Below are 24,219 nucleotides of genomic sequence, written 5' to 3'. Positions count from 1 at the left end.
AAGTACACAAACTGTCTCTCAATGTGTGATATTTTCCTACTCACTCACAGATTCTTATAATAAAGGATGTGAAAAAGTGATTCCAGCTTAGTTATCTTAAATTATCTTGCAATATTCTGGGTTGAGAGAAATGCAGGTAGTCTTTAGAGCATCTACTATTTTATTTTCTGTGTAAGAAACCCCTTGATGCCACTGATGCTGTCAATAGTTTTAAATTATTTTGAGTGAGTTATCTTGATCATGAAAAGCCTGGAGATGTGTCCAGACATGGTACAGCACATACAAACGTGCTCACACACTTTATGCTTTATTACTGTAGGGTAGTTTGTTTCAGACTAAGTTCAAAACAAAAAATCCCTGACAGAAGCAAGAGAGGGGCAGAGTATTTGTCTAACCTCTAAGATATCTTCTTACAACAACCTCAACTGAACAATGTGCATTTCAATTCACAACACACATAGCTGCAAATTATATTCTGTATAAATTATAACAACCAGGGCTAGGAAACAGACAGGTGCACACACATACCCTCCGTAGGCTGGGGTCTGAATTGACAGCATTTTCAGGATGTACCCACTTGTATCCAGTTGGATAGGAGTGGGTACCATTTGGGTATTGCCAGATGATTGGATAGAGGCCGAGCTGGTTATATGAGGCACCTCCATGCGTTTGGGCCAACAGGGGTGGGGGTGGCTGCTGCTGGAGGAACTGCTGCTGCTGGTGGGAATGGTGGTGGGCCAGAGCCAAGTGCCCAAGTCCAGGGGAGTCCAGCCGTGTATGGCTGCCCAGAAGAGAGGCTGATGGAATTGTGGGCAGTACGGAGGGCAGAAGGTGTGGGTGGTGCACAGAGTGGCTCATGGGGGAAGAATGGAGGAGGTGGGATGGGTGGTGCGAGTTGGGCGTGAGACACGTGGCATGAGAAGAACCATGTAGTGGATGCAGGTGTGGGTGCAGGTAACTCATGTGGTTGCTATTTGATTCAGGACGCACCAACGCAGGATCTCGGTACACCATAAAAGGCTCATTTTTGTCGACAAGTGGGCTTTTCCTTGATTCTGACGGCCCCCCTCGGGCTGGTACAGGCTTAAAACTAGAGCGGGGTATGTCTGGCTCGGGTTTGAGTGGCAAGTGGGTTGTTGTAGGTGGGTTTTCAGGGTGACGCGGTTTATGTTTGGACACCTCAGGGGATGTATTTGGTTTGGGCTTGGAGGATTCTTGAACGCTGTGGGTTTTTGCAGGTGAAGGATTGCACTTGGGCTTAAGAATGTCAGGGGATGAGTTGGACTTAGGTTTGGGCAGGTCAGGGGAAGGACTAAGTTTATTGGTTTTCTTGATGTCCTCAGTTAACAGGGCATTTTTAATAACCATAGATGTGTACTGCTGCTGGAGCTTCCCTCTTTCGCCCAGGGCCGCTGACTCACTCACTGATGTCACCGGCCTTATGACCTCAGAGGGCGTTAATTCGATTTTACTGCCTACGCTGCGAGCATTCTGCTGCTGCTCGCCATCCGGCATCCTGCACTCTGAGTGGGAAGCGTTTAGCACCAAATGTCTGGATTCAGGGACATAAGCATCACACTTCTGTGATGCCAGCAGGGCTGATACGGCCTCAGAGTTCTCTCTAGAACTAGACTGCGTGTTGGCATCCTCTGTGATATCAATCACACACTTGGGCATGTGCGTCTGAGGTGTTCCTGCGCCATAATGGTCCTTGGGAAGGTTTTTCACAGTGCTTTTCATCTCGACAATACAGCTTTGGACCTCTGTCAGTCCAGAGGATTGGTTTTGTGTACAGGAGGCCGGAGGAGGCAGAGGAGATCTCCTTTCTTCTGACCTCTCGCTCTCTGCCAGCTGAGCCACCTCCACGGCCACTGGCTTGCTGCTTTTTTTATCCTGCATCTCATCCCAGGGAGATAGCCTGTTGATTACACTCAACTCATCCACAGGCTTGGATCCCTGGGACTTCTCCTCTTCCGGAACTTTTGAAGTGCTCTTGCATTTGAGCTCATTCTCTGAACTGGGCTCCGATGAAGAGTCTATGCTCCGCTTATTAGAGTTCTCAGAGTCACTGCTCTCAGAAAGGTCAGAAGTCTCTGTTTTGAGCCGCTTGAGGCCACCCTTCTTGTCCTCTTCATCTGCTTTCCTCCTCTTGTTTGTCTGCTTGCTTTTGTTTTTAGAAGAATCTAGAAAGAAAAAGAGGCCAACTCTGTCAGGAAGAACTTTCAACACGGGCACAAAACATGCCACCAGCAAATATTTCCATGCAAGCTGAGTGCACAGGAAACTCAATCCAATTGATTATTCAAGTACGGATCAGGATGATGTCATTTTGTACTTAGGTTAAAGGCTGATTGAATCTTAAGTGCTGCATTAGAAGTGTGATGGATGGGACTCTGGCAGAATTTATGCACACTTAAAATGTCCATTTCACTGCAGTGGCTGCACTCACCTAATCTCTCAAAGACCCAACACCCTGACCAGCACTGTACTGCAGGAATTATGATGAAAGGATCTAAATGATCTGAATCTATCCAGAAGAAGGTTTCGTTAACTTCAATATACAGCACTAAACCGTGCCAAACATAATAGCCTCTGTATAACATGAAGCCATAATAGGGGAAAATCCAATCAATCTAGAAGACATTCATTATGTTTTAATTCCTCAGAGTAGGGTGCTGCAATTACCATTTCATTTCCCATCAAATTCCAAACGTGACTGAATCAAAGCAATTCCGTCACAGACCTTTAGTCCTTTAAGCATTATTTATGAAAACATTTAGCACAAGTAATAAAAAAACTCACACAAAATGGCACACAGACCTACCTGCCAACTTTCTGTGGTAGAACACACATGAATACTTCAATCCAAAGCACCATAAAGATATTTACATTTACATTGACTCTTAAGTAGCATTATAACTGTAACAATGATCAGTGTTTTACCTTTTCCTCCACTGTCTGATTTTTCATCTTTGATCTTCTCCTCATCTGGAACACTACTGTCGGAGCCTTTCCGACGTGAAGATCGTGAGCCACGTTGTTGACCTGGTGAGGACTGCTGCTGCTGGTGTTGCTGAGACAGCTGCTGCTGAGCATGCTGGGATTGTTGCTGCTGAGCCTGAGAGGCCTGTTTGGGGGTGGAGCCAGAGGAATTCATCACTGGTCTGGGGCTATTGGCCTGGGCACGTGTGTAATGACCCTGAAAAACAAACACAAGCATGAGAGGGCTTGTAATGGATTTAGGTTATAGAGAGTGAAAGAGAACGTTTAAGTTAAAACCATCAATATAAAAAATAAAACACTTCCTTGCCAGCAATGACTGCAATACACACGTCTGTAAAAAAAACTGATCACAGAGCTAGGCTTAAAGAAGAGTTCCTATGGCTCTTAAAAAAAGCTTTCCAACCCTGTATCTCAAAGAACTATTTTACATCCCAAATCCATTTAATCCATGCAAGCACAGCATGTGAATCCGTAATCGGGGTAAGCACTTACTGGAAAATTAGTACTTCTAATAAATTATGCTAAATAATTCTAATAGACAGGGATATGCATGTGGTATAACAGCAGCTCTAAATCTATGGAGAGAGCGGCCCGGTACCTGAGTGATTCCTGTAGAGCCGCTTGGTCTCCCTCCTGTGGTCTGCTTGCATATCCCCAATTAATGTTTAAAACAGGGAAACAGAGAAGAAAACAAACAAAAACAAAAAAAAAAACAAGGTGGAACAGAGAAGTCTTGTTAATGATGAAGGGAGCAATGATATGTGATTCTACAAGGCTCTAGGTTTCTTAAAAAAGATAGTAAAAAAAAAGCACATAGGAACTTTACTTCAAAGCTAGCTACAGACACGACGTCCAGTAATAAGCACAAACAGACACTGGGACAGACATACACAAAACAGAAAGACAAGTTGGCATATAACAGTGAACACAATGTTGATCCAGGAAGGCAGGTGCGCTGATCATCTAGCAACATGTAGGCATGTGAGATATCTGGGTGCTCTTCTAGGTTACACTCACGTGGGCAGTGTTGCTGTTCTGGCTAGAACGAGACCTGCGTCGTGAAGTGATACCAATGTTCTCTCCTTTTAGTAAAGAATGGACCACATCATCCAGAAAGGTCATCTGTACCATGGACGGGTCAACGTTCTGAGGCTCTAGTACCTGTACATGAAAACAGTCAAATTATTACAAATCAACACCTTCATTTTCAGTTTCATGATAAATATTATAAACAATTACAATATTGATTGTGGATTTGTTTAAAGTAATGTTTTATTGGTGAATAAGAATAATGGATTTGCTTAACAAAATCATATTCAATAAAACATAATGATAAAATAATAATGTGTGTTCTTTTTTATTATGTAGTTACCACTTCAAGACTTAAAAAAGATATGTTTCCGAACTAAAACCAAATCAGATCTGATACCTGATCATTCATGACAACCATAGTGCGGCTGAAGAGATCGTGATGGGTGATGATGCCCGTGAACCACTGGGTGGCTGAGTCCTGTCTGTAAACTCGTACACGGTAGCCATTCAACGAATAAGGACCTGAGGATATCAAGAACCAGAGACACTTTCAATAAAATTACACATAGCATAACAACAGTCTAAGATAAAAATGTACAGAGTGCCTTATTTTCAATGTGGCATAACAAACTTAGCATACTGTCTTTCCATTCATTTTCAGTTTCTTTATAGAGAGCAGGAGTAATATGGAGCACTTGTTTTTCTTTTTACAGCTCAACAGCACTTGGTCACTCTTTACTTTGTGAGCATACAATATGAGCATTCTACAAACTCTTTGTTTGTTCATTCGGAGTGAACTTTATCTCAGGGAATGACACATCAATCCTTGTATCTGGGATATGCTGTTAGCCACAGTGAATGCTGGCAGGTGTCCAAACTGGCTGGAGCTCATTAGTGCAGGGCAGGTCATTCCCATTAATTACTCCTGATATGTCCCCTCACCCCTCACTGTCCTTGTCCCTACAACAACCCAAAATGCATGTCCCTCACACATGTTTGCACATGCACATAAACCATGGGGCGACGTCTGCATAAAACCACAGACAGTTTTTTTTCTTCTCTGTTTCCCCACCAAAACCTTTGGCTTTGAAATACTTTCCATTCTGCCCTTTTCAACTGCCAAGTTCAACAATTATCACTAATTGTGGGCCTGGAATTTTGTTATGGACTTTGTAAACAAGACCTTCTGCCAAGACCACAACAACACCCTCTGCCTGAACCAGCCAGGTACAGTGAGCGGTCAGTAATTTTACAAACCACATCAGGTTTTGCTGTTGGGTTTTTCATTACTCATTATTTCCATAATGACATTTCCAAGTGAAAAGGAAGGGACTTTTCTGTTTTGGATTGAAAAAACTGGGCATTCCGTACCAGAAAGGAGCTAGAACTGAATGTGAGCTGGCAGCAGTTTTGGGAAAAACTACTCCCCTCCTTAAACATTCTGACCAGGAAATGGAGGCTGAAGGTCAAACCAACATCACACTGTTAACTTCACCTTTACTGTTCTTCTATTGTTATTTGCCATTATTGCCATAACCATTATTACTTGAACATCCGTACTAGAACTAACAATGAAAAAAACTAAAATGTGTAGGTACATCATGATTTAATCTTACAGGACATAAACTGAGATCACTTTCAGCAAGTAAAAAGGGTAATTTTTGAATTTGACATTTCAACACCAAAAGCAGGTGGACTCAAATTACTGATCCTTTAGTTACAACTGCCCATTTAGAATAACTGATGAAGTGTGACCACCTTACCTTGCATAAAAATTTCCTGAACTTTTTGGTCTTTCACCCACGCTTTCACTTCTTCATGGAGATGTGGATAGTCCCTAAAAACAGGACTTAAACTGTCCAACTCATCCTGCAGAACATAAAACAAACATGGCACGTCAGCATAAAACTTCCAAAATTACAGGGACACAAAAAAAACCTATGCCACAATTGATTTATAATACATTTATTTCATACATTTTTTTTTAAATGTACTTCAAACCCATTAACATAATCATTGACATATACTGATATAAATTATAATAAAACTTTATTTGGAGCATTTCTTTATACAATGCACATTTCTTAATATTATGCCTAAAATATGTTTTGAATTTAATTGTATGATCTCTGTACAATATCAGTCTTTAAATGTATGATATTTAAAGTGTAACTGAAGTTTGCTTGCAATAATTCCACTTCAGCATAATTAAATATACTTCAGTATGCCTTTAGTTGGACCTCAGCACTAGTTCCACACAATTACAGTGCATTAAGCACAAAATTAGTTCCAATTTAGCAGACTTTAAGTATATCATTTTAGTATACAAAAAGTACAATTGCAGGGTATTATTATCATCAAGCACATATACATACATACATATATATATATATATATATATATATATATATATATATATATATATATATATATGTAAATTAATTTGTAATATACTTTGCACGAAATAGATGTATTTCAATTATATTGCTCCTAACAATGTACCTGCAAAGTTTCACTCACATTTTTCAAATATGACCATTATGAGAACAAACAGTAAGAACAATTCTCTCCATTGTAATTCTAAGGTTAACTCTAAGGTTAAGTCTAAATGCTTACAGTGATATCTCCTCAGCAAACTTCCTGATCTGAGGTGTTGAGGTTTGTGGCACAAACGGTGCAGGGCAACATATGCCACAAAGCGTTGTACGTAGGGTTAGTAGTCTATACAAACCCCTATGCCTTAGCAATAGCAATAGGCTTTGCAATCACCACAAAAAAGTTTCCAGCCACAGAGAGATTTGTACAATCTGATGAAGGCCAGTGACCCACAGAATTCGAAACAAGCACAGGAAAAGCCCTCACACCTCCTCATGCACGGCAACCCTACATTTCCGCTTCGCAGGAGCACAGCAGTCATGCAGATGTCTGTGTGTGTGTGTCAGGTTCTGGCAGGGTGAGAGGGATATCCGCCCTGCACTTCCATTAATTGTTGATAGCGATGAGGAGTGGAGAGAGAGCAGGGGGGCTGACAGGAGCTCCAGTTATTTACACAATCACACAGCAGGCCTGATGAACACATGAACTGAGCCCTGGAAATACCCCGCTGCTGACACACACACACACACACACACACACACACACACACACACACACACACACACACACACACACACACACAGTGTAAACAACAGCCCACACTGCTGCCATGTGCTTGCTAACTAGGGTGAATGACAACACATCTTAGATAAGAAACACAGATACTTCAATAGAGTCATTTCCAACCAAAGAGTAGAATTTTACTTCAGGCCATTCATAATGTTGGTTAAGACTTCTAACACCAAAAAAAAAAAAGCCATAATTTCCTTCATGAGCATTTTCCCTCTCCCGATCTCGACCTTTAAGGTACAGTGAGATAAGCATAATTGTCTATTGTCAACAGTGTAGCAATGTATGAATCACAGCTCGCATATTCAAAATATGATTTCTTTTAGTCAATTCATCTAATTCTCATGACAAACTTAAACATGAGCAAAATCGCTATCTCGCGGAATTACAAATGACCTGTATTCCTTTTGAAATGACTGGATTTTGCTGTGAAATTTCACCAAACAATGGTAAATATGACTTCACCTTAAGAATTAAATCAGCAGTTTCTGATAGCACTGTTCCTTATAAATAGAGTTCCATATTTAAACGAAATGAGTTCATCAGGGACTGTCAATACTGGCAGTTAAAGATATGTACATACTGATATATGATATGTTAATGTGCTCAAGGTTGTAATGTCATATCCCTGATGTTTTTGTTTGCTCCATCCATTATGTCTTGCACTGCTGCTCATAACAAATGTCAGATCAGATCTGTAATTTAGAAGTGGAACTAACAAAAATAAAGCCAATTAAGTAGCATCTTTACATCTGGTCGAGATTACATGCAATTTGGGAACTGAGAGGTACTGTGGTTTGTCGTAAAAAGAAAGTGTTGCATGGCCAGTGTGCCTATTTTATTTTATTTTTTTTCTCCCTAGTAACAACCATTGCATTACTCAGACACACATACACATGCCTTTATTCTAGTTTCTATTTAAAACAAGAGCACTCCAGGACACGTGATTTATTTATTGGCCTGGAGGTTAAACAAGGCCCTTGCTCTCATGTTGGCTTCCAAGAACAGAAGCCGGTTTCCCCAAAGCTCTTATACTCAACGAAAGAGAGAGAAGCATCCAAATAAAATGTATATTTTCCATGTCCCAAATGTTCCTATCAAATGCTTTAAGGAATACAAAAATGCTCACCATCAAACAAATGACAAATGTTGTGAATAAGGACAATGAAATTTAAATTGCAAAGAGAGACAATGATCTCATTCCTACAGTCTGGTTCAGCACCTTCAGCAGGACTTCGGCTGTAATCTCATCTTCTCCTCCTCCTATACACACACACACCCTTGTGAAGGACGGAGCAGATGCACTTTTCTTTCCATCCCCCACCTCATTCCGCACTGGGCTGCCATCCATCACTTTAACAGCAATATGTTCCAGGATTTTCCACATGGCGCTGCGGTGGAAGACACTGTGAAAGCAGGGTGGTGCTCGGCACTGGGAGAATAGGAAAGTGCTTCCAGAACCAAACTCTGACCCAGATAAAAACAGCTTCCTTCCCCTTTCTTGCTCTCCATCCAGCGGGCTGGAGCTTGGGAACAAGGCTGGGCGTGGTGCTCGCACTCGTTCTCTAACCCGTCTCCATGTTCCCGAAAAACAGCCTCTCACCGCCCAACAGCTGCTCAGAAGTGTTCCGTACTGTTCCCTGGCTCTCTGAAGTAGTCACGTTTCAGAGACATCTTGTTCAGACTGTCCATGTGACATGCTTCATTCATATTTGCTGTCCTAGACAGGCATAAGCCCCAGAAGTGTGTCTGCCACTGAATAACTCTTCACCACGGTTCGATGCTGTGCAGATCCGTAACAATGTACAATAGGGTGCAGCTCGTAAAGTGACATCGCGGTTCCTAATTAGGTCCAGAAAACATGTCTGTGTGCAGCATCTGTGTTTGTTGATGAGCGGATGCTGATCAGATGAGACTGAGATTTTACATGGACTAAAGACATAGGTGGTACAAATACAATTATAAAATCTTTCCTTCAATTGTGCAATTACTTCTGAAAGCTATAGCTATATAACCAATGTCAGCTGTGGGTTAGCGTTATAGAAAATAAGTAAAACTATCTGCCTGAATGATAACAATCAAGCCTGAGATCATTTGCCATGCCTTATGGAAGATTAATAAACAATAGGGGTGCGCCGATCGTTAATGCGCATCTCGTCAGTAAAGCCGGTTCTCTAATCAGCGATTAATTCCATCAGGTGCGTGATTTCACATAGAGCAGCTGTTACTACACAGAGCCGTTGTTAACTGAGAAGATGCGCCAAAAAACGAATTAAAACGAATTAATCGCTGATTAGAGAACCGGCTTTACTGACGAGATGTGCATTAACGATCGGCCGATCGTGATCGGAGCACCCCTAATAAACAAGACTACAACAATCAAAATTTTACATTACAAGTTTACATTGTTCAAATTTGTTTAGATAAATCTTCTGCCTTCCAGATTGCATGGATTCCTATTAAGATGATTGGACTTTGCAAACCTTCACTGAACAATTGATAAATATTACTTTTTTTTTTGTTTCTGCAGCGGTATGCTAAATAGCTTCTCCTAAAGTGAAATCCTACTGGATTTCCTACTGCAATACTGCGTAATAAAGTCAAGTCAAGTCACCTTTATTTATATAGTGCTTTAAACAAAAAGGATTGAATCAAAGCAACTGAACAACATTCATTAGGAAAACAGTGTGTCAATAATACAAAATGACAGTTAAAGCTAGTTTATCATTGAATTCAGAGATGTCATCATCTCACTTCAGTTTAAATAGTGTCTGTGCAATCATTTGCAATCAAGTCAACGATATCGCTGTAAATGAAGTGACCCCAACTAAGCAAGCTAGAGCCGACAGCGGCAAATGTTTAACGTATTTAGATTCAACTTAAGTAATCAATAAAACCACATACAAAACTCTTATGTTGTCAGAAAAGCAGGTTTAAAATGAAGATGTATGTTATAAAAGATGGTCTCTAATGTGCCAAATTCTAATCAATATCTAGTCTAGTCATCATACAGGGTGCAGCCGTTACTGTACGTCAGTGAAATTAACAATGTGTTCATTAAGAATGAATGAAGTCCCATTACCGTCCCGCTCCACATGACTGAGTGCTCCTATTAGCATTCATCTGCTTCCTTCACTTGTCTCTCTCCGTCGCTCTTTTCTTCTGTCTTTGTGCACACAAAAGGCAGACGTGCTCCTGATCTGTCCCTCTCGGAAGAGGACAGCTAATGTCGTTGTGTCCTCTGAAGATTCACGACCCAAGTCCAGGGAAAGTGTCAAGGTGGAATTTACTGAACCATGTATGACAAAAAGGCCTGTCCACATGTAGTCTATTAAAATTTGGAACAATCATACCGCACTGATGTATAGACCTTTGTAGTTGCGATGTGGAAAAACGTGGACAAAATTGCAGAATTCAGTCATAAAATGGAATTTACTGTAGAAGGCGAAATGTCACAAATTTTGGATGAATAAATCAAAAGTAGGTCAGTACACTTAAATCAAAATGTGATATGGACTAGTGTCTGTGAATATTAAGCTGCAAAATATGAATTCTGCATGTTCTGCAGGTCTCTGTGTGAATGAATGGTGACACGCAGTTTAGTTTACTAAACACATACTGAAGTGTGCATGATGCCAATAGTGTTTTCAGCTTTAGCCACCTCAATATATAAGTACATCTGAGTCGACACATATCTAGAACTGCACTGAGAATCACTTCATGAGCATTTTACTGTTACTTTTGAGAAAAACTATTGTCATGTCATATAAATAGAGAAACCTAAAACTCTTCACAACATTCCATCAAATTAAACGTTTGGCTTAACGTGAAGAGACTGTGACAGAAAAAAAAATTGATAGTACTACTTCTATTAATAAAATTATTAAAACAACAAAAAAAAAGAATTATATTATTATTAATATTTTGTTTTTACAGAATTTATTTACCAGAAAAATACACGGTATTAACACAGTACTGGAAAAAGAGAATTTAAAAAATCTATTATTTAGAGAGGTTTTTGATTGTTAAAATTAAATGCAGAAAATTAATGGAATTAAAATAAATTTGATAAAATAAAAAAACATAGGGCTTTAATTATTATTAATTATTATTATTAATTAATATTTTGAGTGGACGCAGAAACATGCTTTTTTTTCTGGGCCTGTGTCTTTAAATGCAAATTAGCATCTGCTCCCTGCCCCCTTTTCCAGAATAGGGCTGCACCATTACAGCTCGTATCTGCTAAAAACATTTGTTTTGGTTCTGATTATAATATTTATAGCACTGAAATCATGCGTTTTAAACCATAGGAGTTTAAACTTTAGATATACAAATTTCTGAGCGCACACATCCAAAGCACATGAACTGAAAGCGGCATGTCACAGCATGTGAGTAAATATAATGTATAAAGTACATTTTATAATTAATGAAATGTCATTTAATCATTAAAACAGAGGTACTTTTAAATCCAGTTCATGATATTTGAAATGGTCACGTACGAGCAACCACGGATATACCTCATTATCCTGTCTGGCAGAAAGGATGCCGCTTGAAATCACAAACACGTTTTGATAGACATAATGATGCTGCACATCTCTGGGTGCATATGAGGATGGACCGAGTTGTTAAAAAGTATGTTGTTTGGATGGGAGATGGGAAAGGGAACATGCAGGTGGACTGTTGCCATGGCAGTGGGCAGCGTGGGGGGCTGACACAATACTTGCATCAGTCAGAGGTGTAAACAGCGAATGGGTGCACGAAGACAGGATGTTCCTTCCAGCGCTCTACAAATGCTTTTCACAGAGATGACGCATTCAGAGGATGATTCATTGTGCGGAAAGCTGGAATGACATGAAGAAAGATACCATAATAACGCTATTATAGTATTAATGGTGACGTCTCCTAACATCGGCATAAATATCAGCGCAATTAACCACTGCGGCGGTGGGAAAATGCAAAAAAATTATGCAGAAACAGCCCAGCGGCACGTAAAAGCTTTTGTTGAGGTGCGGACTACGTGTGCGCTCCTGTTGCCATGGCAATACTACATACGTGACGTGTGTGAAAAAAGCTTGTTGCTGGGGTAATACAAGCGTATGCGCAGATTGTGTCTTTCATATAGCTGTGTGTCATTTCAAGCGGTGTGTTGTTTAGGACATTATTAAGTGCAGTTACAGTGAGTAATTCTTTACGTTGTGGATTAAATCATTCAGGGAGTTCTGTGTATAAATACGCATTCTTAAAACGCTAGCTGTCTGTGTGTGAAAGTGTGTAAGTGCATGGGGGAGGGTGGCTGAGCCGTGTGTATGTGTGTGATATATGTTTCTTCATTAAAACGGAGTACGCCAGTGTGATGTATGCTCTGTTTTGTGGAATAGAATCCGTTAATGCAATTTCTCACAAATGTTAGAGCATTATAGGGTGCTGGGATATTGTGATGTGCAGCAGAGAAGAGAAATCACAGGCATCTATGCATGCTTCATATGCAGGTTGTAAAAACAATCCCACCACTCAACATAGAGTGCGTAACCCTAAAGGGCTGTTCACACTGACAGCAAATTGCAGCCATAAAGCAACTAAAAGCCATTTGTTTTTAATGAAAGTTGATGATCTGAGGTGAAATGAGGAACTGGCCATCAAGCATAGAACACACTGCCAACTGTTTATTCATCGAAGAATCACATATTTTGTTGAGGTGTAGGCAGTGTTATGTTTCTGTACACATTTTTTAACAAAAAAGGAAATATTTTTGTGATGGTTTGTATTATTGTACTCTGTATGGAACATCAATGCCTGCTTAAGTGATGAACTCCATCACTTGTGTTTGTTTTCAGACATGACAACAGAATATTTTTTAACTTTTTTTTTTACTTTTTTTACTTTGCAAATGTTGGGCCTGTTGCTACAAAACTTTCAACCTCTGTAGAAGCAGTGCTATGTGCAAAAAAAGTTAACGTACAGCCCTGATATTAGTAAGTGATCTGTAGGGTATTTTGAGCTGAATCTTCACAGACACATTCTGGGGACACCTGAGACTTATATTTCATATACAGACTATACAGGTCTTCTTCAATAATATAATATTAGGATGCTCTTATGTCCATGCCTGCAGAATTTGCCCCAAAATCAGCTCTGAAAATGTGGACAAATGTCCAGAGAATCCATCCAGTACTGACAAGGTTGGATACAGCTACTACAGACCAACAGCACAGCGAGTTGGTGACCTCCAGCGTTTTTATTGGCTGTCAGTGTGAATGTACCTTAACTGCCATGACAGTAAACAAGAGCATGATCATTGTTACACAGAGTTCTCAAGTCTTCTACGCAACCAAACTGAGTTCAGAGATCAAATTCCTCCTCTTCTATCCCACTCCAGGATAAACGAATGCAAATGTATGCCCGGACCCAATCCCGCTCAGTAATGTGGCCCACAGAGAGTAATGAGTGCAAGTCACAAGCGTGTAGTCGTCTCTTCCAGTAACACACACCATAACAGCACTCCTGTTTTCTGGTTCTCTCTCACTCTCACCGACTGGCCTCACACACAGAGCCTCAATTGTTGCGATTATGCCAAACAGATTCCTGGAGTCCAGCCCCTCCTCGGTCCATCCCTGGATCGGGCTGCACTGTGGAAAAAATTTGTGAAGGAGAAAAGAGGCCAAGACAGGATGTGAGCAAGCCAGCTCATCACACTCCACCAAGCAAACAAGTTCCCAAGCACTTCAGAGGTCAGACTTTGGATTTTTGAAAGGGGGCAGGATTTTTGTTTTCACAACGTGATGATGTGTTGGAATGCGTCAGGGTCCCATGAGAGTCACAGATGCAAAGATTGAGGAATACTCCTTTTGAGCACATTTCTTGGCTCTGAGTGGCACTGTAGAGATGTAGAAATACCTGCCTGTTTCCTCTCGACATGCTGTGGTGTGCAAAAGGTTGTGTGGGAGTGGGAGAGTGTCCTGTCCGTGACTGCAGCGCCATAACCTCACTTTCCCCTGGGACTGAAACACACTCATGCTCTTTACTGAGCTGCATTGAGGTCAAATGGCAAGCTTTAAAGCAGCAACCTAATTACAAAGGATTCTCTTATGCTGATATTAAATACTCGACATAGATGGCAACATGCACATGCACCACACAAATAGTGTGACATTAGAAAATAGCTCTCAACCAACTGCTGTCGGAGTTTCTCTTTATATTTTTGATCTGCCATTACAAGCTCTAAAGCATCTAGCATTACCTCGGCTAAAGATTTTTCTGGTCAACTAGTAGTAGTTCATTTTAAGCATTAGTCGACTAATCACACATTTATTAATAAACCCTTTAAATGATTATAATAAGCCTTTAATTACCTACATAGCCTAATAAGCACTCAAGCACATGCATAAAGGGCAGAAGTAATGATTATTAATGTGTCAGGGAAAAACAAAGGAGGCTGCATTAATATTTTTAAAATTTATTGATAAACTAAAGCTTTCTTTGTTCTTTTTTCTCGGTGACACTGACTTGTCATCTCCACAGTAGTGGATACGCCTGTATGCATGTTTCATATGGATTACATAATAAGAGAATATTTGTTTTCCATTTGAATTGGTTCATTTGAAAGTAGACATTTTGCACTCTTTTTTCTGAGTTTCTGAGTTTCTGAGTTTCACGCTCACGTTCACGGACACTGAGAAGGCAGAAAGCGCATCCTGTTTGCTTTCATTATTTTACAAAAGCACAATGTTTTGTTGTTATTGTGAGTACACACAAATAAATGTAGAGTTTTTACAGATTCGAAAGATGTATTACCCTTATCTGTATGACCAAAAATTCCACACTCCACACAGACACTTCAATAGCACACATTTCTCTAGGTAAACATCACATTAAGCTGCCATGTAAAATATATGCAGAATTCACAAAACAAGGACCCACTTTTAAATTTATCACAATTTCCCCACATGCTACACCCAGGTTTGGTTCAGGGGGAGAGAGAGTTCGATAATTTGCTGGCAGATGGCTTTTCATTATCCGTTGTGCAGGATGGAGGTGAGCCCGCAACACTGGGGATAAAACATGTCATGAATATGAATCCAGCAGTGGAGAGCATCTCCTCCCATCTGTCATGTGTGTTTGTTTTCAGAGCCTCTCTCTCTGCGACTGTGTGTTTTATCTAAGCTAGATTAATTAAGTTGTTTATGAAAGTGGCTTAGCACAGAACAATAGAAGAGGCTGTTTGTTGTCCTTAGTGATCGGAGCATGAAGCGCTCACGGAGACAAACTCATGTAGCTGACCAGCTTGTATACCCATCCACACAGCAGGATGTTGATGCTAAAGGGAACATACTCAGATGGTGGGGAATAATAACTTGAGGGTTTTCAACCAGAAGATCCATCTTGGAAGCCAAAATTTGTAAACGGACAGGGCCACACAGGCAAAGATGTGAGATGGGTCACCTTTTAGCTTAGTGTGAACCCAGCCTAATGTAACTCCAAAATACTGCAAGCAAATGAGACAGAGAGGCACTCACCTGATAGGGCTGGTAGGCTCCTTCATCTGTTAGAAAGTCCAGATGTCTGTCAGAGAAGAACTCGATGGCTGTGATGGACCCTAACACTGTCTTCCCCACCAGGGGCTTGAATGTCTGTAAAGACAGAAAACACTCTGGTTAGTCAATGATCTGGGCGCCGGAAGCTAAAACAAACAAGTGTGTCATGCTTGACGGCTCAATTGGAACACAAATAATTTTGATGCATCCCTTTTCACATCCATCCGACCTAAACAGCACATAAACACATGCTCCATGGGTCTGACTATTAAAGGCCTTCACATTGAGTTTTATGCTGGGTAAAATAACAATCAGAGGTGTGCCATATCATACCATCCACGATAATACCGGTATACATTTGTACATAATAAAAAAGTATCATATCACAATATCAATGATATAGCGAGGGGATGACGTATGGTGGATATAAGTTCCCTAGCGCATACAACACCACCACAAACCCAATAGGTGTGATCAGTGTATGGCAACAAAGTATCGTGGGTTCTAAAGCATTTGAGCATAAACACCCTTCAAAAATAGGCGAGGAGCATAGTTCCTCTCATCATCCTCTGAGGAGCACTAAATATCGTTATAGCAGATATTATTGGAATATCGTGATAACATTTTAAAAGGCTGTATTGCCCACCCCTACATTTCATGTTATTTCGAATGGGGGTCAGCACTGTATTTAAACTGGGGTTACTGTAGTTAATTTGATAGAATATAACAGAGAACTGTTTACCAACATGCCATCAATCATACAGTACCTCAGTGCAAACTTCATTGAATAATTACATGATTTATACAGTCACAGAAACTTTCATGTGCTGTTTAGTTTCAGCATCTAAAAGGAAGGAACAGCTAAAAATGAGGAACCGTGACTGAAATCACACCTACAGGTTTCTATTTTTTGTTTTGTTTGTTTTGTTTGTGATTCGATTGATGTTATTATAGCAACTTTGTACATATGTAAAAAAGTAAACTGAGTTCTTGAAAACCTGAGTACTCAGAATTAATTGCTAACCCAGGTAAAGTATGAACAGGGTGCAAGGTTAAATATAAACTATTTCAAGCGAGAAAACCCTTTTGTTTTCCTGTTCTTCCTGACAGTAAACGAATTAATAGGGTATCTGCAGAACTTTTTTAAGACATTAAGACCTTGAATGAATAAAATGAATACCATATGTCCATACCAAACAAACTCATACAATCTCAGAATAAATCCTGCATCTCAGACTTAGACTCAGACTCACTACTTAATTAAACAAGCTAGGGTTCACATTCAAATACAAAACGGGTAAATGCATAACTCTGAATTTGTTAAATGAAGTTCTTAGTCCTTCCTGTGATGACCAGGCAGCCCAGAGAAAAGCTATAAGAGTTTAATTTAAATTAAATGTCAAAATTCATCATCTGTAGACATTCAGCAATAGCTTGGCATAAATGTGCTGTATTCACTGATTATAAATGCAAATGAAACCATGAGCATACAGAACATGCAGCACTCACATTTACTAAATCAAATCAATGCGTTTTAATGTTTAATAAAAAAAACTTTTTAGGGACCTGTTGGCACCCTAAATTTAAAGGATGCAACTCTACTCTAATAGATGCATTAATGACCATGCGCCTGTGTGTGAACTAAACACAGTTTGGCCTCTGAGAGTACTTTCTCATGGCACAGTAAACATCTGCAGCTTCACCTTAGATCAGAGGTCTTTCCTGAGACTCTGATTGAATTAGAAGGTTAAATTGGCACTAGTATGACTGCACAAGAGCTGGTCTGAGTGGACAGTAATTGGATTCATTACAAGCCCGGACTCACACTAGAGTACAAACCTGCAGCTGAACTTAGTATGTGTGTGCGTGAGTGAGTGAAAAAGGCATGCCATCTGGTCACTGGGGTGAAAGCAGGCTTCATGCTACATGAAGACACGGCAGTCATGGGACAAGCTGCACATGATCACCACCACAGTCTACCCGTCATGTCTGCTGCTAGTAGGGATCATATCTACAACTGTGCTGTGCTACTCTAAATTCTATGTACCAGGGGCTTATGGGTTTAGATATCATTTCAGTTTCTCACTTACAACATTCCCATAATTTACAATAGTTTTAATGTAAATCCCACACCTTTTTAGTGCTGCAAGAAGGTTGACTGAGAAATCTGTAATGTTTCCTCATTATTAAACAAATAACCATTAAATAACTGAACAGGCATGCCAATTTTTTTTTAAAAGAGAGAGATAAAAAAAGACTGCAATTCATACAAGTGTGTGTGCAATGCATGTGATCTTAATCTGTGCTGGACTTTTGGCTGCACAACCTACTATTTCTATTTCTATCATCAGAGGTCAGATAGACATGCCCATGTCTGGATGCCTCTAACACAGCCCTTGAGAGTGAAACGTAACCACACTGACCAACAGGAAGAGTTTTCATACCAGTAAACGGTGTAAGAGTCTGACCACCAATCTCTGAGACAGCACAGTCTAGCTGAATAATTCTGATCGCTGAGATCTGTATTGAGTGTCTTTCTGCCTGCATGTCTCTCACTGAACCTGATACTACACTACAGCAGCAGGAGAAAGACTAGCTGTGGATTTACACTTCTAAAATAAACCTTTCATCAGCCTCACAAGCATTCAACTGAGCTGCTACTGAATGTGACTTCTATATAGAGTACTGACCTATTTTTAAAACAGAGTTACTATTAAAAAGGATTTGCTAGACATAGTTCCAGTTCTGGATGCTGATTGGTTAATACAACTTTCAAGGAATATTAAAATGCAATTTACTTCTTACAAAATGGCCAGTGGGTGTGACTGAATATATATAAAAAAAAAAAAAAATGATCTTGTATATGCGCTACAGGTTTGTTCAGGATGTATGTAATGCATGTCTACAGTAAATTAATATGTGAATCAGACTGCAAAGTTTAGGCTACAGCTTTAAGGGGTTGCAGTCATGCCACTGTGTCATTCATAATGAAGCCTAGAGTGGCCTAGAGTCACTTTATTCAGATTTAATAAAGCATTCTTGTTTTAAAAGTCACTGAAACATTGTGATTAATATGAATGACAACTGTGACATTCTACATTAAAATGAACAGTGCTGAGACATCTAACAAAGAGTATCTCAATTTTGTGGATCTGTGAATATTATTTACTAGAAGCAGCGTGAATTTATTAGACTTGTAGCAAAGCTTCACTGCTGTCGTGTAGTTCCTCTTTGGGGTATAGGGAGTTGAATCAAGGCTACAGTCACTCGAGCCGTTTCTAGGACAGATAAATATAGCAACAGCAGATCCACGTCTCTTAAAAGAAAAACCAGGCTCTGTTGTTCTAATAAAAACATCCACACAACACAGAGCTCAGCAAGATGCACACTTGATGCAGCTGTGAGAAGGAAAATAAAAACACAAAGTACAGAGTCCTCTGAGTAAGCTCTGCAGGTGCAGCCGATGATGTCTCACTCAATGATTCCTCAATTTAAAATCTGGTCCACCTTTGGTAGCAAACGGACTATAGTCGAAATTAAGCAAAATTAAACATTAAACACTAGCACAAATGTAGAGTTTTGCAGTTTACGCCCAGAGGATTTCATCAGAAACGAGACATCACCCCTGTGACACCTTCACATGCAAACACAGACAAACAGAGAGATGCAGAAGCACTTCCTTGAGCGACTGCAACTGGGTCACATCTGCCACTTGTCATTAGGGAGTTACCTCTCATCACAATCCTGCTGCCAAACAGAATAATTGGTGAGTGTCTCTAGAATACACCTGAGTGGATCCATGATACACGCAAACGACTGCTGCTGCACACACGGAAACACACAACACTTGTATCTCTTTCCCTCTGCAAGAACAAACAAAGGCCAATGAAAGGGGGAGCTCTTTCAGAGAAAGCACAGGGCGACTGTGTGCAGACAAAGCATCTCCAAAACACAGTCCTCAGCTGGGCGCTACGCAGCGGGCCGTAATTCAGCTATAAATATTTGATACGGCTGAGTGCACTGAAATATGCGGCCGAACAGTGAGCGGGGTTCATGCATAGCCAAGTGTGCTGGAGGCTGGGCCGCTCCAGGATGACACTATGATGAAGGTCACGGAGGAACACCGACTGCACTTAACACATACGCGTGCAGGATCTCCCAGCTGAGCAGTCATTAACAGTGATGGACAGTCACTCAGTCTTTCTTTGAACAAATAAATACATCTCTCTGTTGTCTCGATTGTATGCTCTCAAGTCCAGAGCAAATCAACAAAATCGATGGTCTGCAAATTTCTCACAGTCTGTAAAAACAGTCACAATTAGTGACAAGTGTTATTAATACAGTTCTTGTATGTTCAAAATGCAAGTATGCTGCTTACTCCACATTTATCTTATGTATACTGCCTACTATTTTGCACCTACTAAAAGTGTTACAGGAGCTTGCTATGTAGTTTACTTCACTACAATATGTAGCATAGAAAGGTGTTTTTATTTAAAAAACAATTTTGCATGAAAATACACACTAATTCTTTAATTTGATGTACAGCAGTTATTCAGTAGACTGCTTAGATCACCACAAGCACTCTCCGCAATAACGTTACAGCCACAAATAACATCACATTCCCGGTTTGTATATGAGCAGGCCTGAGCTTGCATGAAACACCCATTGTGGCTTGTTGGTAACATTTGGGCAACTCAGCATAATGACATCATACTGAGAACTGAGACCTTTAGTGAAGTTAGCTGTCAGTCATGTCCTGAGGTGTCTGTAACCCCTCCTCTGCTCAGAGGGCAGTAGACTGCTCCCATTATCAATGACTAAGCTGTCTACACTGCAAGTGAGAGATGAACACATTGACACGGATCTGTTGCATCATATAGCTCGCAGACACTGTTTTTGTTTCTATAGCAGAGTTCTTGCTGTGGAGGAAGACGCCATCTCCAATGTTCCATAAACACCCAGAGTGTTTGCAGAGGGCTAGTTTCCCCCAGGATGTCTCAATCACAACTTACTAATTTAGTTCTCAGGCTATGTTCAAAATGCACTGCAAGTGTGCTGCCTCTGTGCCTATTAAAATGCCACAACCTCACTAGTTTATTTCACTATGCGGCACTCAAATTTATTGAGTACTTACATGGTTCAGCATGATCATCAGAACAAAACTTACAAAAATAAAATAATAATCATGTAAAATTGTGACTAGCTTCATTTGTCAGTCTGTAAATGGAAGGTTATTTTTGACTTTACAGTTTGGTATTTCGTTCATAGATATTTGATACTGTGATCTGTTAACTCTAAGAACTCATGCTGCTACGAGTCCTACTGCAGTATGACATTGCAAACATGGCCAGAGACAGTAAGCGAGCCATATTCCAAGTAATTTTGCAGTACACAAGATTTATAACCTCACTGCAGAACTTCATCCCCCATAAAACAGTGAAACTGAGCAGAAGGTTGGGACACCCGGCCAAGCTGGCTCTGACAAGGATCTTTAGTTCAATGGCCACTTCCTGTCTGTGTTTCTAAGAAGAGGCACAAAGCTGGCAGTATGTGTGTGTCCTGCTCCAAAAAATGCGGCACATTCCCTCTGCAGTCCTGAGAAAAGCCAGACTCATGAGAAACCACCACACACTGCAGAGAAAAACACATCCCAACAGGAGGAACCGTACTTTCCCCTGACACATCCCACTTCACAGTCACAATAACTGAAACACAACCAACATTCCCTTATAACATCCAATAACAGAGAAACGACATTAAATCATTTCAACTGATCTGAACAACAGTAGCCTGATCAAAGATATACAGCAATAATATACAGGAAACACACAAATAATTCATTCAAAACTCTCTCTTCATTCACTCACCCTGATATTGTTCCAAACCAATATAAATATTTGATTTGAACAATGTTTAAAAAGACATTCTTTTCCATACAACAAAAAAAGAAAGAATACTAACAATGAAATTCTATTTTAATTAGCTAACTTTAAAAACAATTAATAAATAATAGAACAAATGTATTGCTCATTGTTGGTTCTTGCATTAACTTATGCTAACTAATGGAACCTTATTGTCACGTGTTAAATCATCATGAAATAGTTCTTCTGAAGCTATATTTAATTAAATTTTATTTATGCATTTAGCAGACGCTTTTATCCAAAGCGACTTACAGTGCATTCAGGCTATCAATTTTGACCTATCATGTGTTCCCGGGGAATCGAACCCCCAACCTTGCGCTTGATATCACAATGCTCTACCAATTGAGCTACAGGAACACTATATGTGTATGTGTACTCCTTATGTAGGAAAAGACACACTGGGCCACTTTATGGTTAATTTTGCCCCACTTGTGTCTTGATGTTTCTACCTTCCTTATAGGGAAAGGAGCACTCAAAACGTTTCTTTTTTTTTTGTTCTACAGGTTCATAGTGGTTTGGAACAAAATATTTTCAGGTAAATGACGAGACAACCAATTCTGTTTTTTGGGTGAACAATGACTGTTCTGCAGAAGGATTGTCTCTCATCACTGTTTTCCATGTCTTCTGCTACCTTTATGTAGGAACAGCCTGAAATTAAAATTGTGTGGGTCACTTTTATGGTGCATTTGGTCCTACTTGTAACTTAACATCCTCTCTTTACATTCCTTGTATGGAAAAAGAGCACTAAGGATATTCCTTAAAACACCACCTTTTGTATTCCATAGAAGAAATACAGTCATACAGGTCTGGCACAAAATAATGTTGAGTAAACGTTGACCATTTTCATTTTTCAGTGAACTATCCTTCTAAAATGACTGTTCTGCAACAAGACTGTCTCTCGTCCTCTCTCTCTCTCACTCTCTCTTGGATACGAGAGGCATAATTAGAAACAGCCGCACTATGCACAGTGCTGCATTGAAGGAGCTGTTTGCTAAATGGGTCATAGTGCAACCCTGCCCTTCCTCCCTCAAACACACACATGCATACACCGTTTCAGGCAGTAAACTTCTCGGTAGATCAAGCAGATTAAATGCCCCTCCAGACTTCGCTCCATAGAGGGAGAACATGATGATATAATCAGCTTACTTTGCTGGAATGAATGGACAGGCCTTTCAAAACACAAGACACTTCTGCCTGCTATCACCCTAACCGACACTAGACGACCCTGTTCCAACACCCACCCAAAAACAGGCACACCATCCATCCCTGTCTCAAATAAACGGGGGGTTTCCACACAGCTGCAGTTCTGTCCGACACCCACCGTCTGTCTGGGCCGCTCACATGTCATCTGTGCCATTGATTTAATAAGCGAACAAGCAGAAAAAATCCCCAGCAACTTTAAATCTCAGTTCCTCTGGCCAAATATATGCACGGGTCTGTTCTTGATAGTTTTTTGCGCGCTTGTGGCTTTTGCATGGCTCCAAGAAGCACTCATGCTTTCAACCAGTTAAGTTAGCGCCCTGTAGCTGTAGACACAATAACACGACTGACTTCACCACACAAGCAGACGGTTGATAAACATCCTGTTAGACGAAGACGTGAACAGTCCAACCCGCCCTCATGTAACCGGCTCAGCATGAGACATCTACCTCTAAGTATTTAGCTTGTACGATATCAAAGTTGTAAAGCATGGCATATTTATGGAAAACAAGATATTGTTTACCTCTTCGCTGGTCTTGAGGATACACCCAAGTCGAAGGTGGAGCCCAGTCGGTGGACACGCGCCACTCAAGTTAAAGAAACTCGAGATGAGCGAGAGAAAAAGAGGAAGAACAAAAAAACAAACAAGCACAAGTTTCTCTCAAAGGCGACTTGTGGTCTTTAAAAGAAGAGGTGTGCTTTGAAATGAGACCTTCCCTTCTTAGACGCTGGCCACATGTCAGACATTTTATGTGGCTGACAGGAAACACAGAATGAGAGAAAAGCCTCCGCTGCCGCAGAGCTCAAAGAAACGGGGCGAGGAGGACAAAAAAAGTGAGGCGGACCGTTTGTTCACTCGCTCGCTAGCTCGCTCCCTCTTCTGCTCGTCTCTCTGTATCTGAGTGTCAGACTGTTAGCGAGTCTGTGATCAGTGGTGCCAGAGAACAAGTCCGATCCCTCCGATAAACGATGTCTCTCGGCCTGCCTGAGTCTGGAACTGGGTCAGGCTGCCTGCTTCCTCCAGAGCCCAGTTACACAAGCGGTCACACACACACACGCTCCGCCACTGCAGCGATCAGGAAGCTCCTGAGAGCCACGTACTGAAAGAACAAGCTCACACAGGCTGCTATTGTATTTTCCCCCTCGTCATGTTTTTTTGGTTTGCTGTTGCACAGTTTTTCAGTGGCTGTTTGTGTGGTGAGCAAATCAGTGTTGCACGGTTGAGAGTGAAATGAAAGAATCTGAGAGAGAGAAAGAGAGAGAGAGAGGAAAACAGAGGGTGGGGGTGCCATGGAGGCGAGTGTAAACCATGAAAAGGGCGTTGCTATGTACAGTGTAACTAATCTCCCACCATCACAGGTGGTGGA

The 24,219-nt window shown here is 40.6% G+C and overlaps 1 protein-coding gene across 4 annotated transcripts in view; it reads right to left on the bottom strand.

Annotated features, from left to right (window-relative positions):
- The window catches only part of LOC127969426 (probable JmjC domain-containing histone demethylation protein 2C), a 117,071-nt gene that overhangs the window by 19,390 nt on the left and 73,462 nt on the right, over positions 1 to 24,219 (bottom strand). The window contains exons 1-8 of one of the 4 annotated variants that reach the window (XM_052571356.1): positions 23,376 to 24,087; positions 15,714 to 15,827; positions 5,799 to 5,904; positions 4,433 to 4,557; positions 4,021 to 4,164; positions 3,602 to 3,646; positions 2,944 to 3,199; positions 529 to 2,183 (exon numbers count right to left, since the gene is read on the bottom strand). In XM_052571356.1, the coding sequence (XP_052427316.1) occupies positions 529 to 2,183; positions 2,944 to 3,199; positions 3,602 to 3,646; positions 4,021 to 4,164; positions 4,433 to 4,557; positions 5,799 to 5,805 (2,232 nt within the window). In that variant the 5' untranslated portion in view covers positions 5,806 to 5,904; positions 15,714 to 15,827; positions 23,376 to 24,087. Of the gene's footprint in view, positions 1 to 528; positions 2,184 to 2,943; positions 3,200 to 3,601; positions 3,647 to 4,020; positions 4,165 to 4,432; positions 4,558 to 5,798; positions 5,905 to 15,713; positions 15,828 to 23,375; positions 24,088 to 24,219 lie in introns of those variants that run through there. The other 3 variants (XM_052571353.1, XM_052571354.1, XM_052571355.1) reach the window with 3 other exon arrangements.

Source organism: Carassius gibelio, chromosome B12, assembly GCF_023724105.1.
Source record: "Carassius gibelio isolate Cgi1373 ecotype wild population from Czech Republic chromosome B12, carGib1.2-hapl.c, whole genome shotgun sequence".
Classification (NCBI taxonomy): domain Eukaryota; kingdom Metazoa; phylum Chordata; class Actinopteri; order Cypriniformes; family Cyprinidae; genus Carassius; species Carassius gibelio.
Note: the sequence above shows the minus strand (reverse complement) of the source record. Positions and strands in the feature narration are given on the sequence as shown.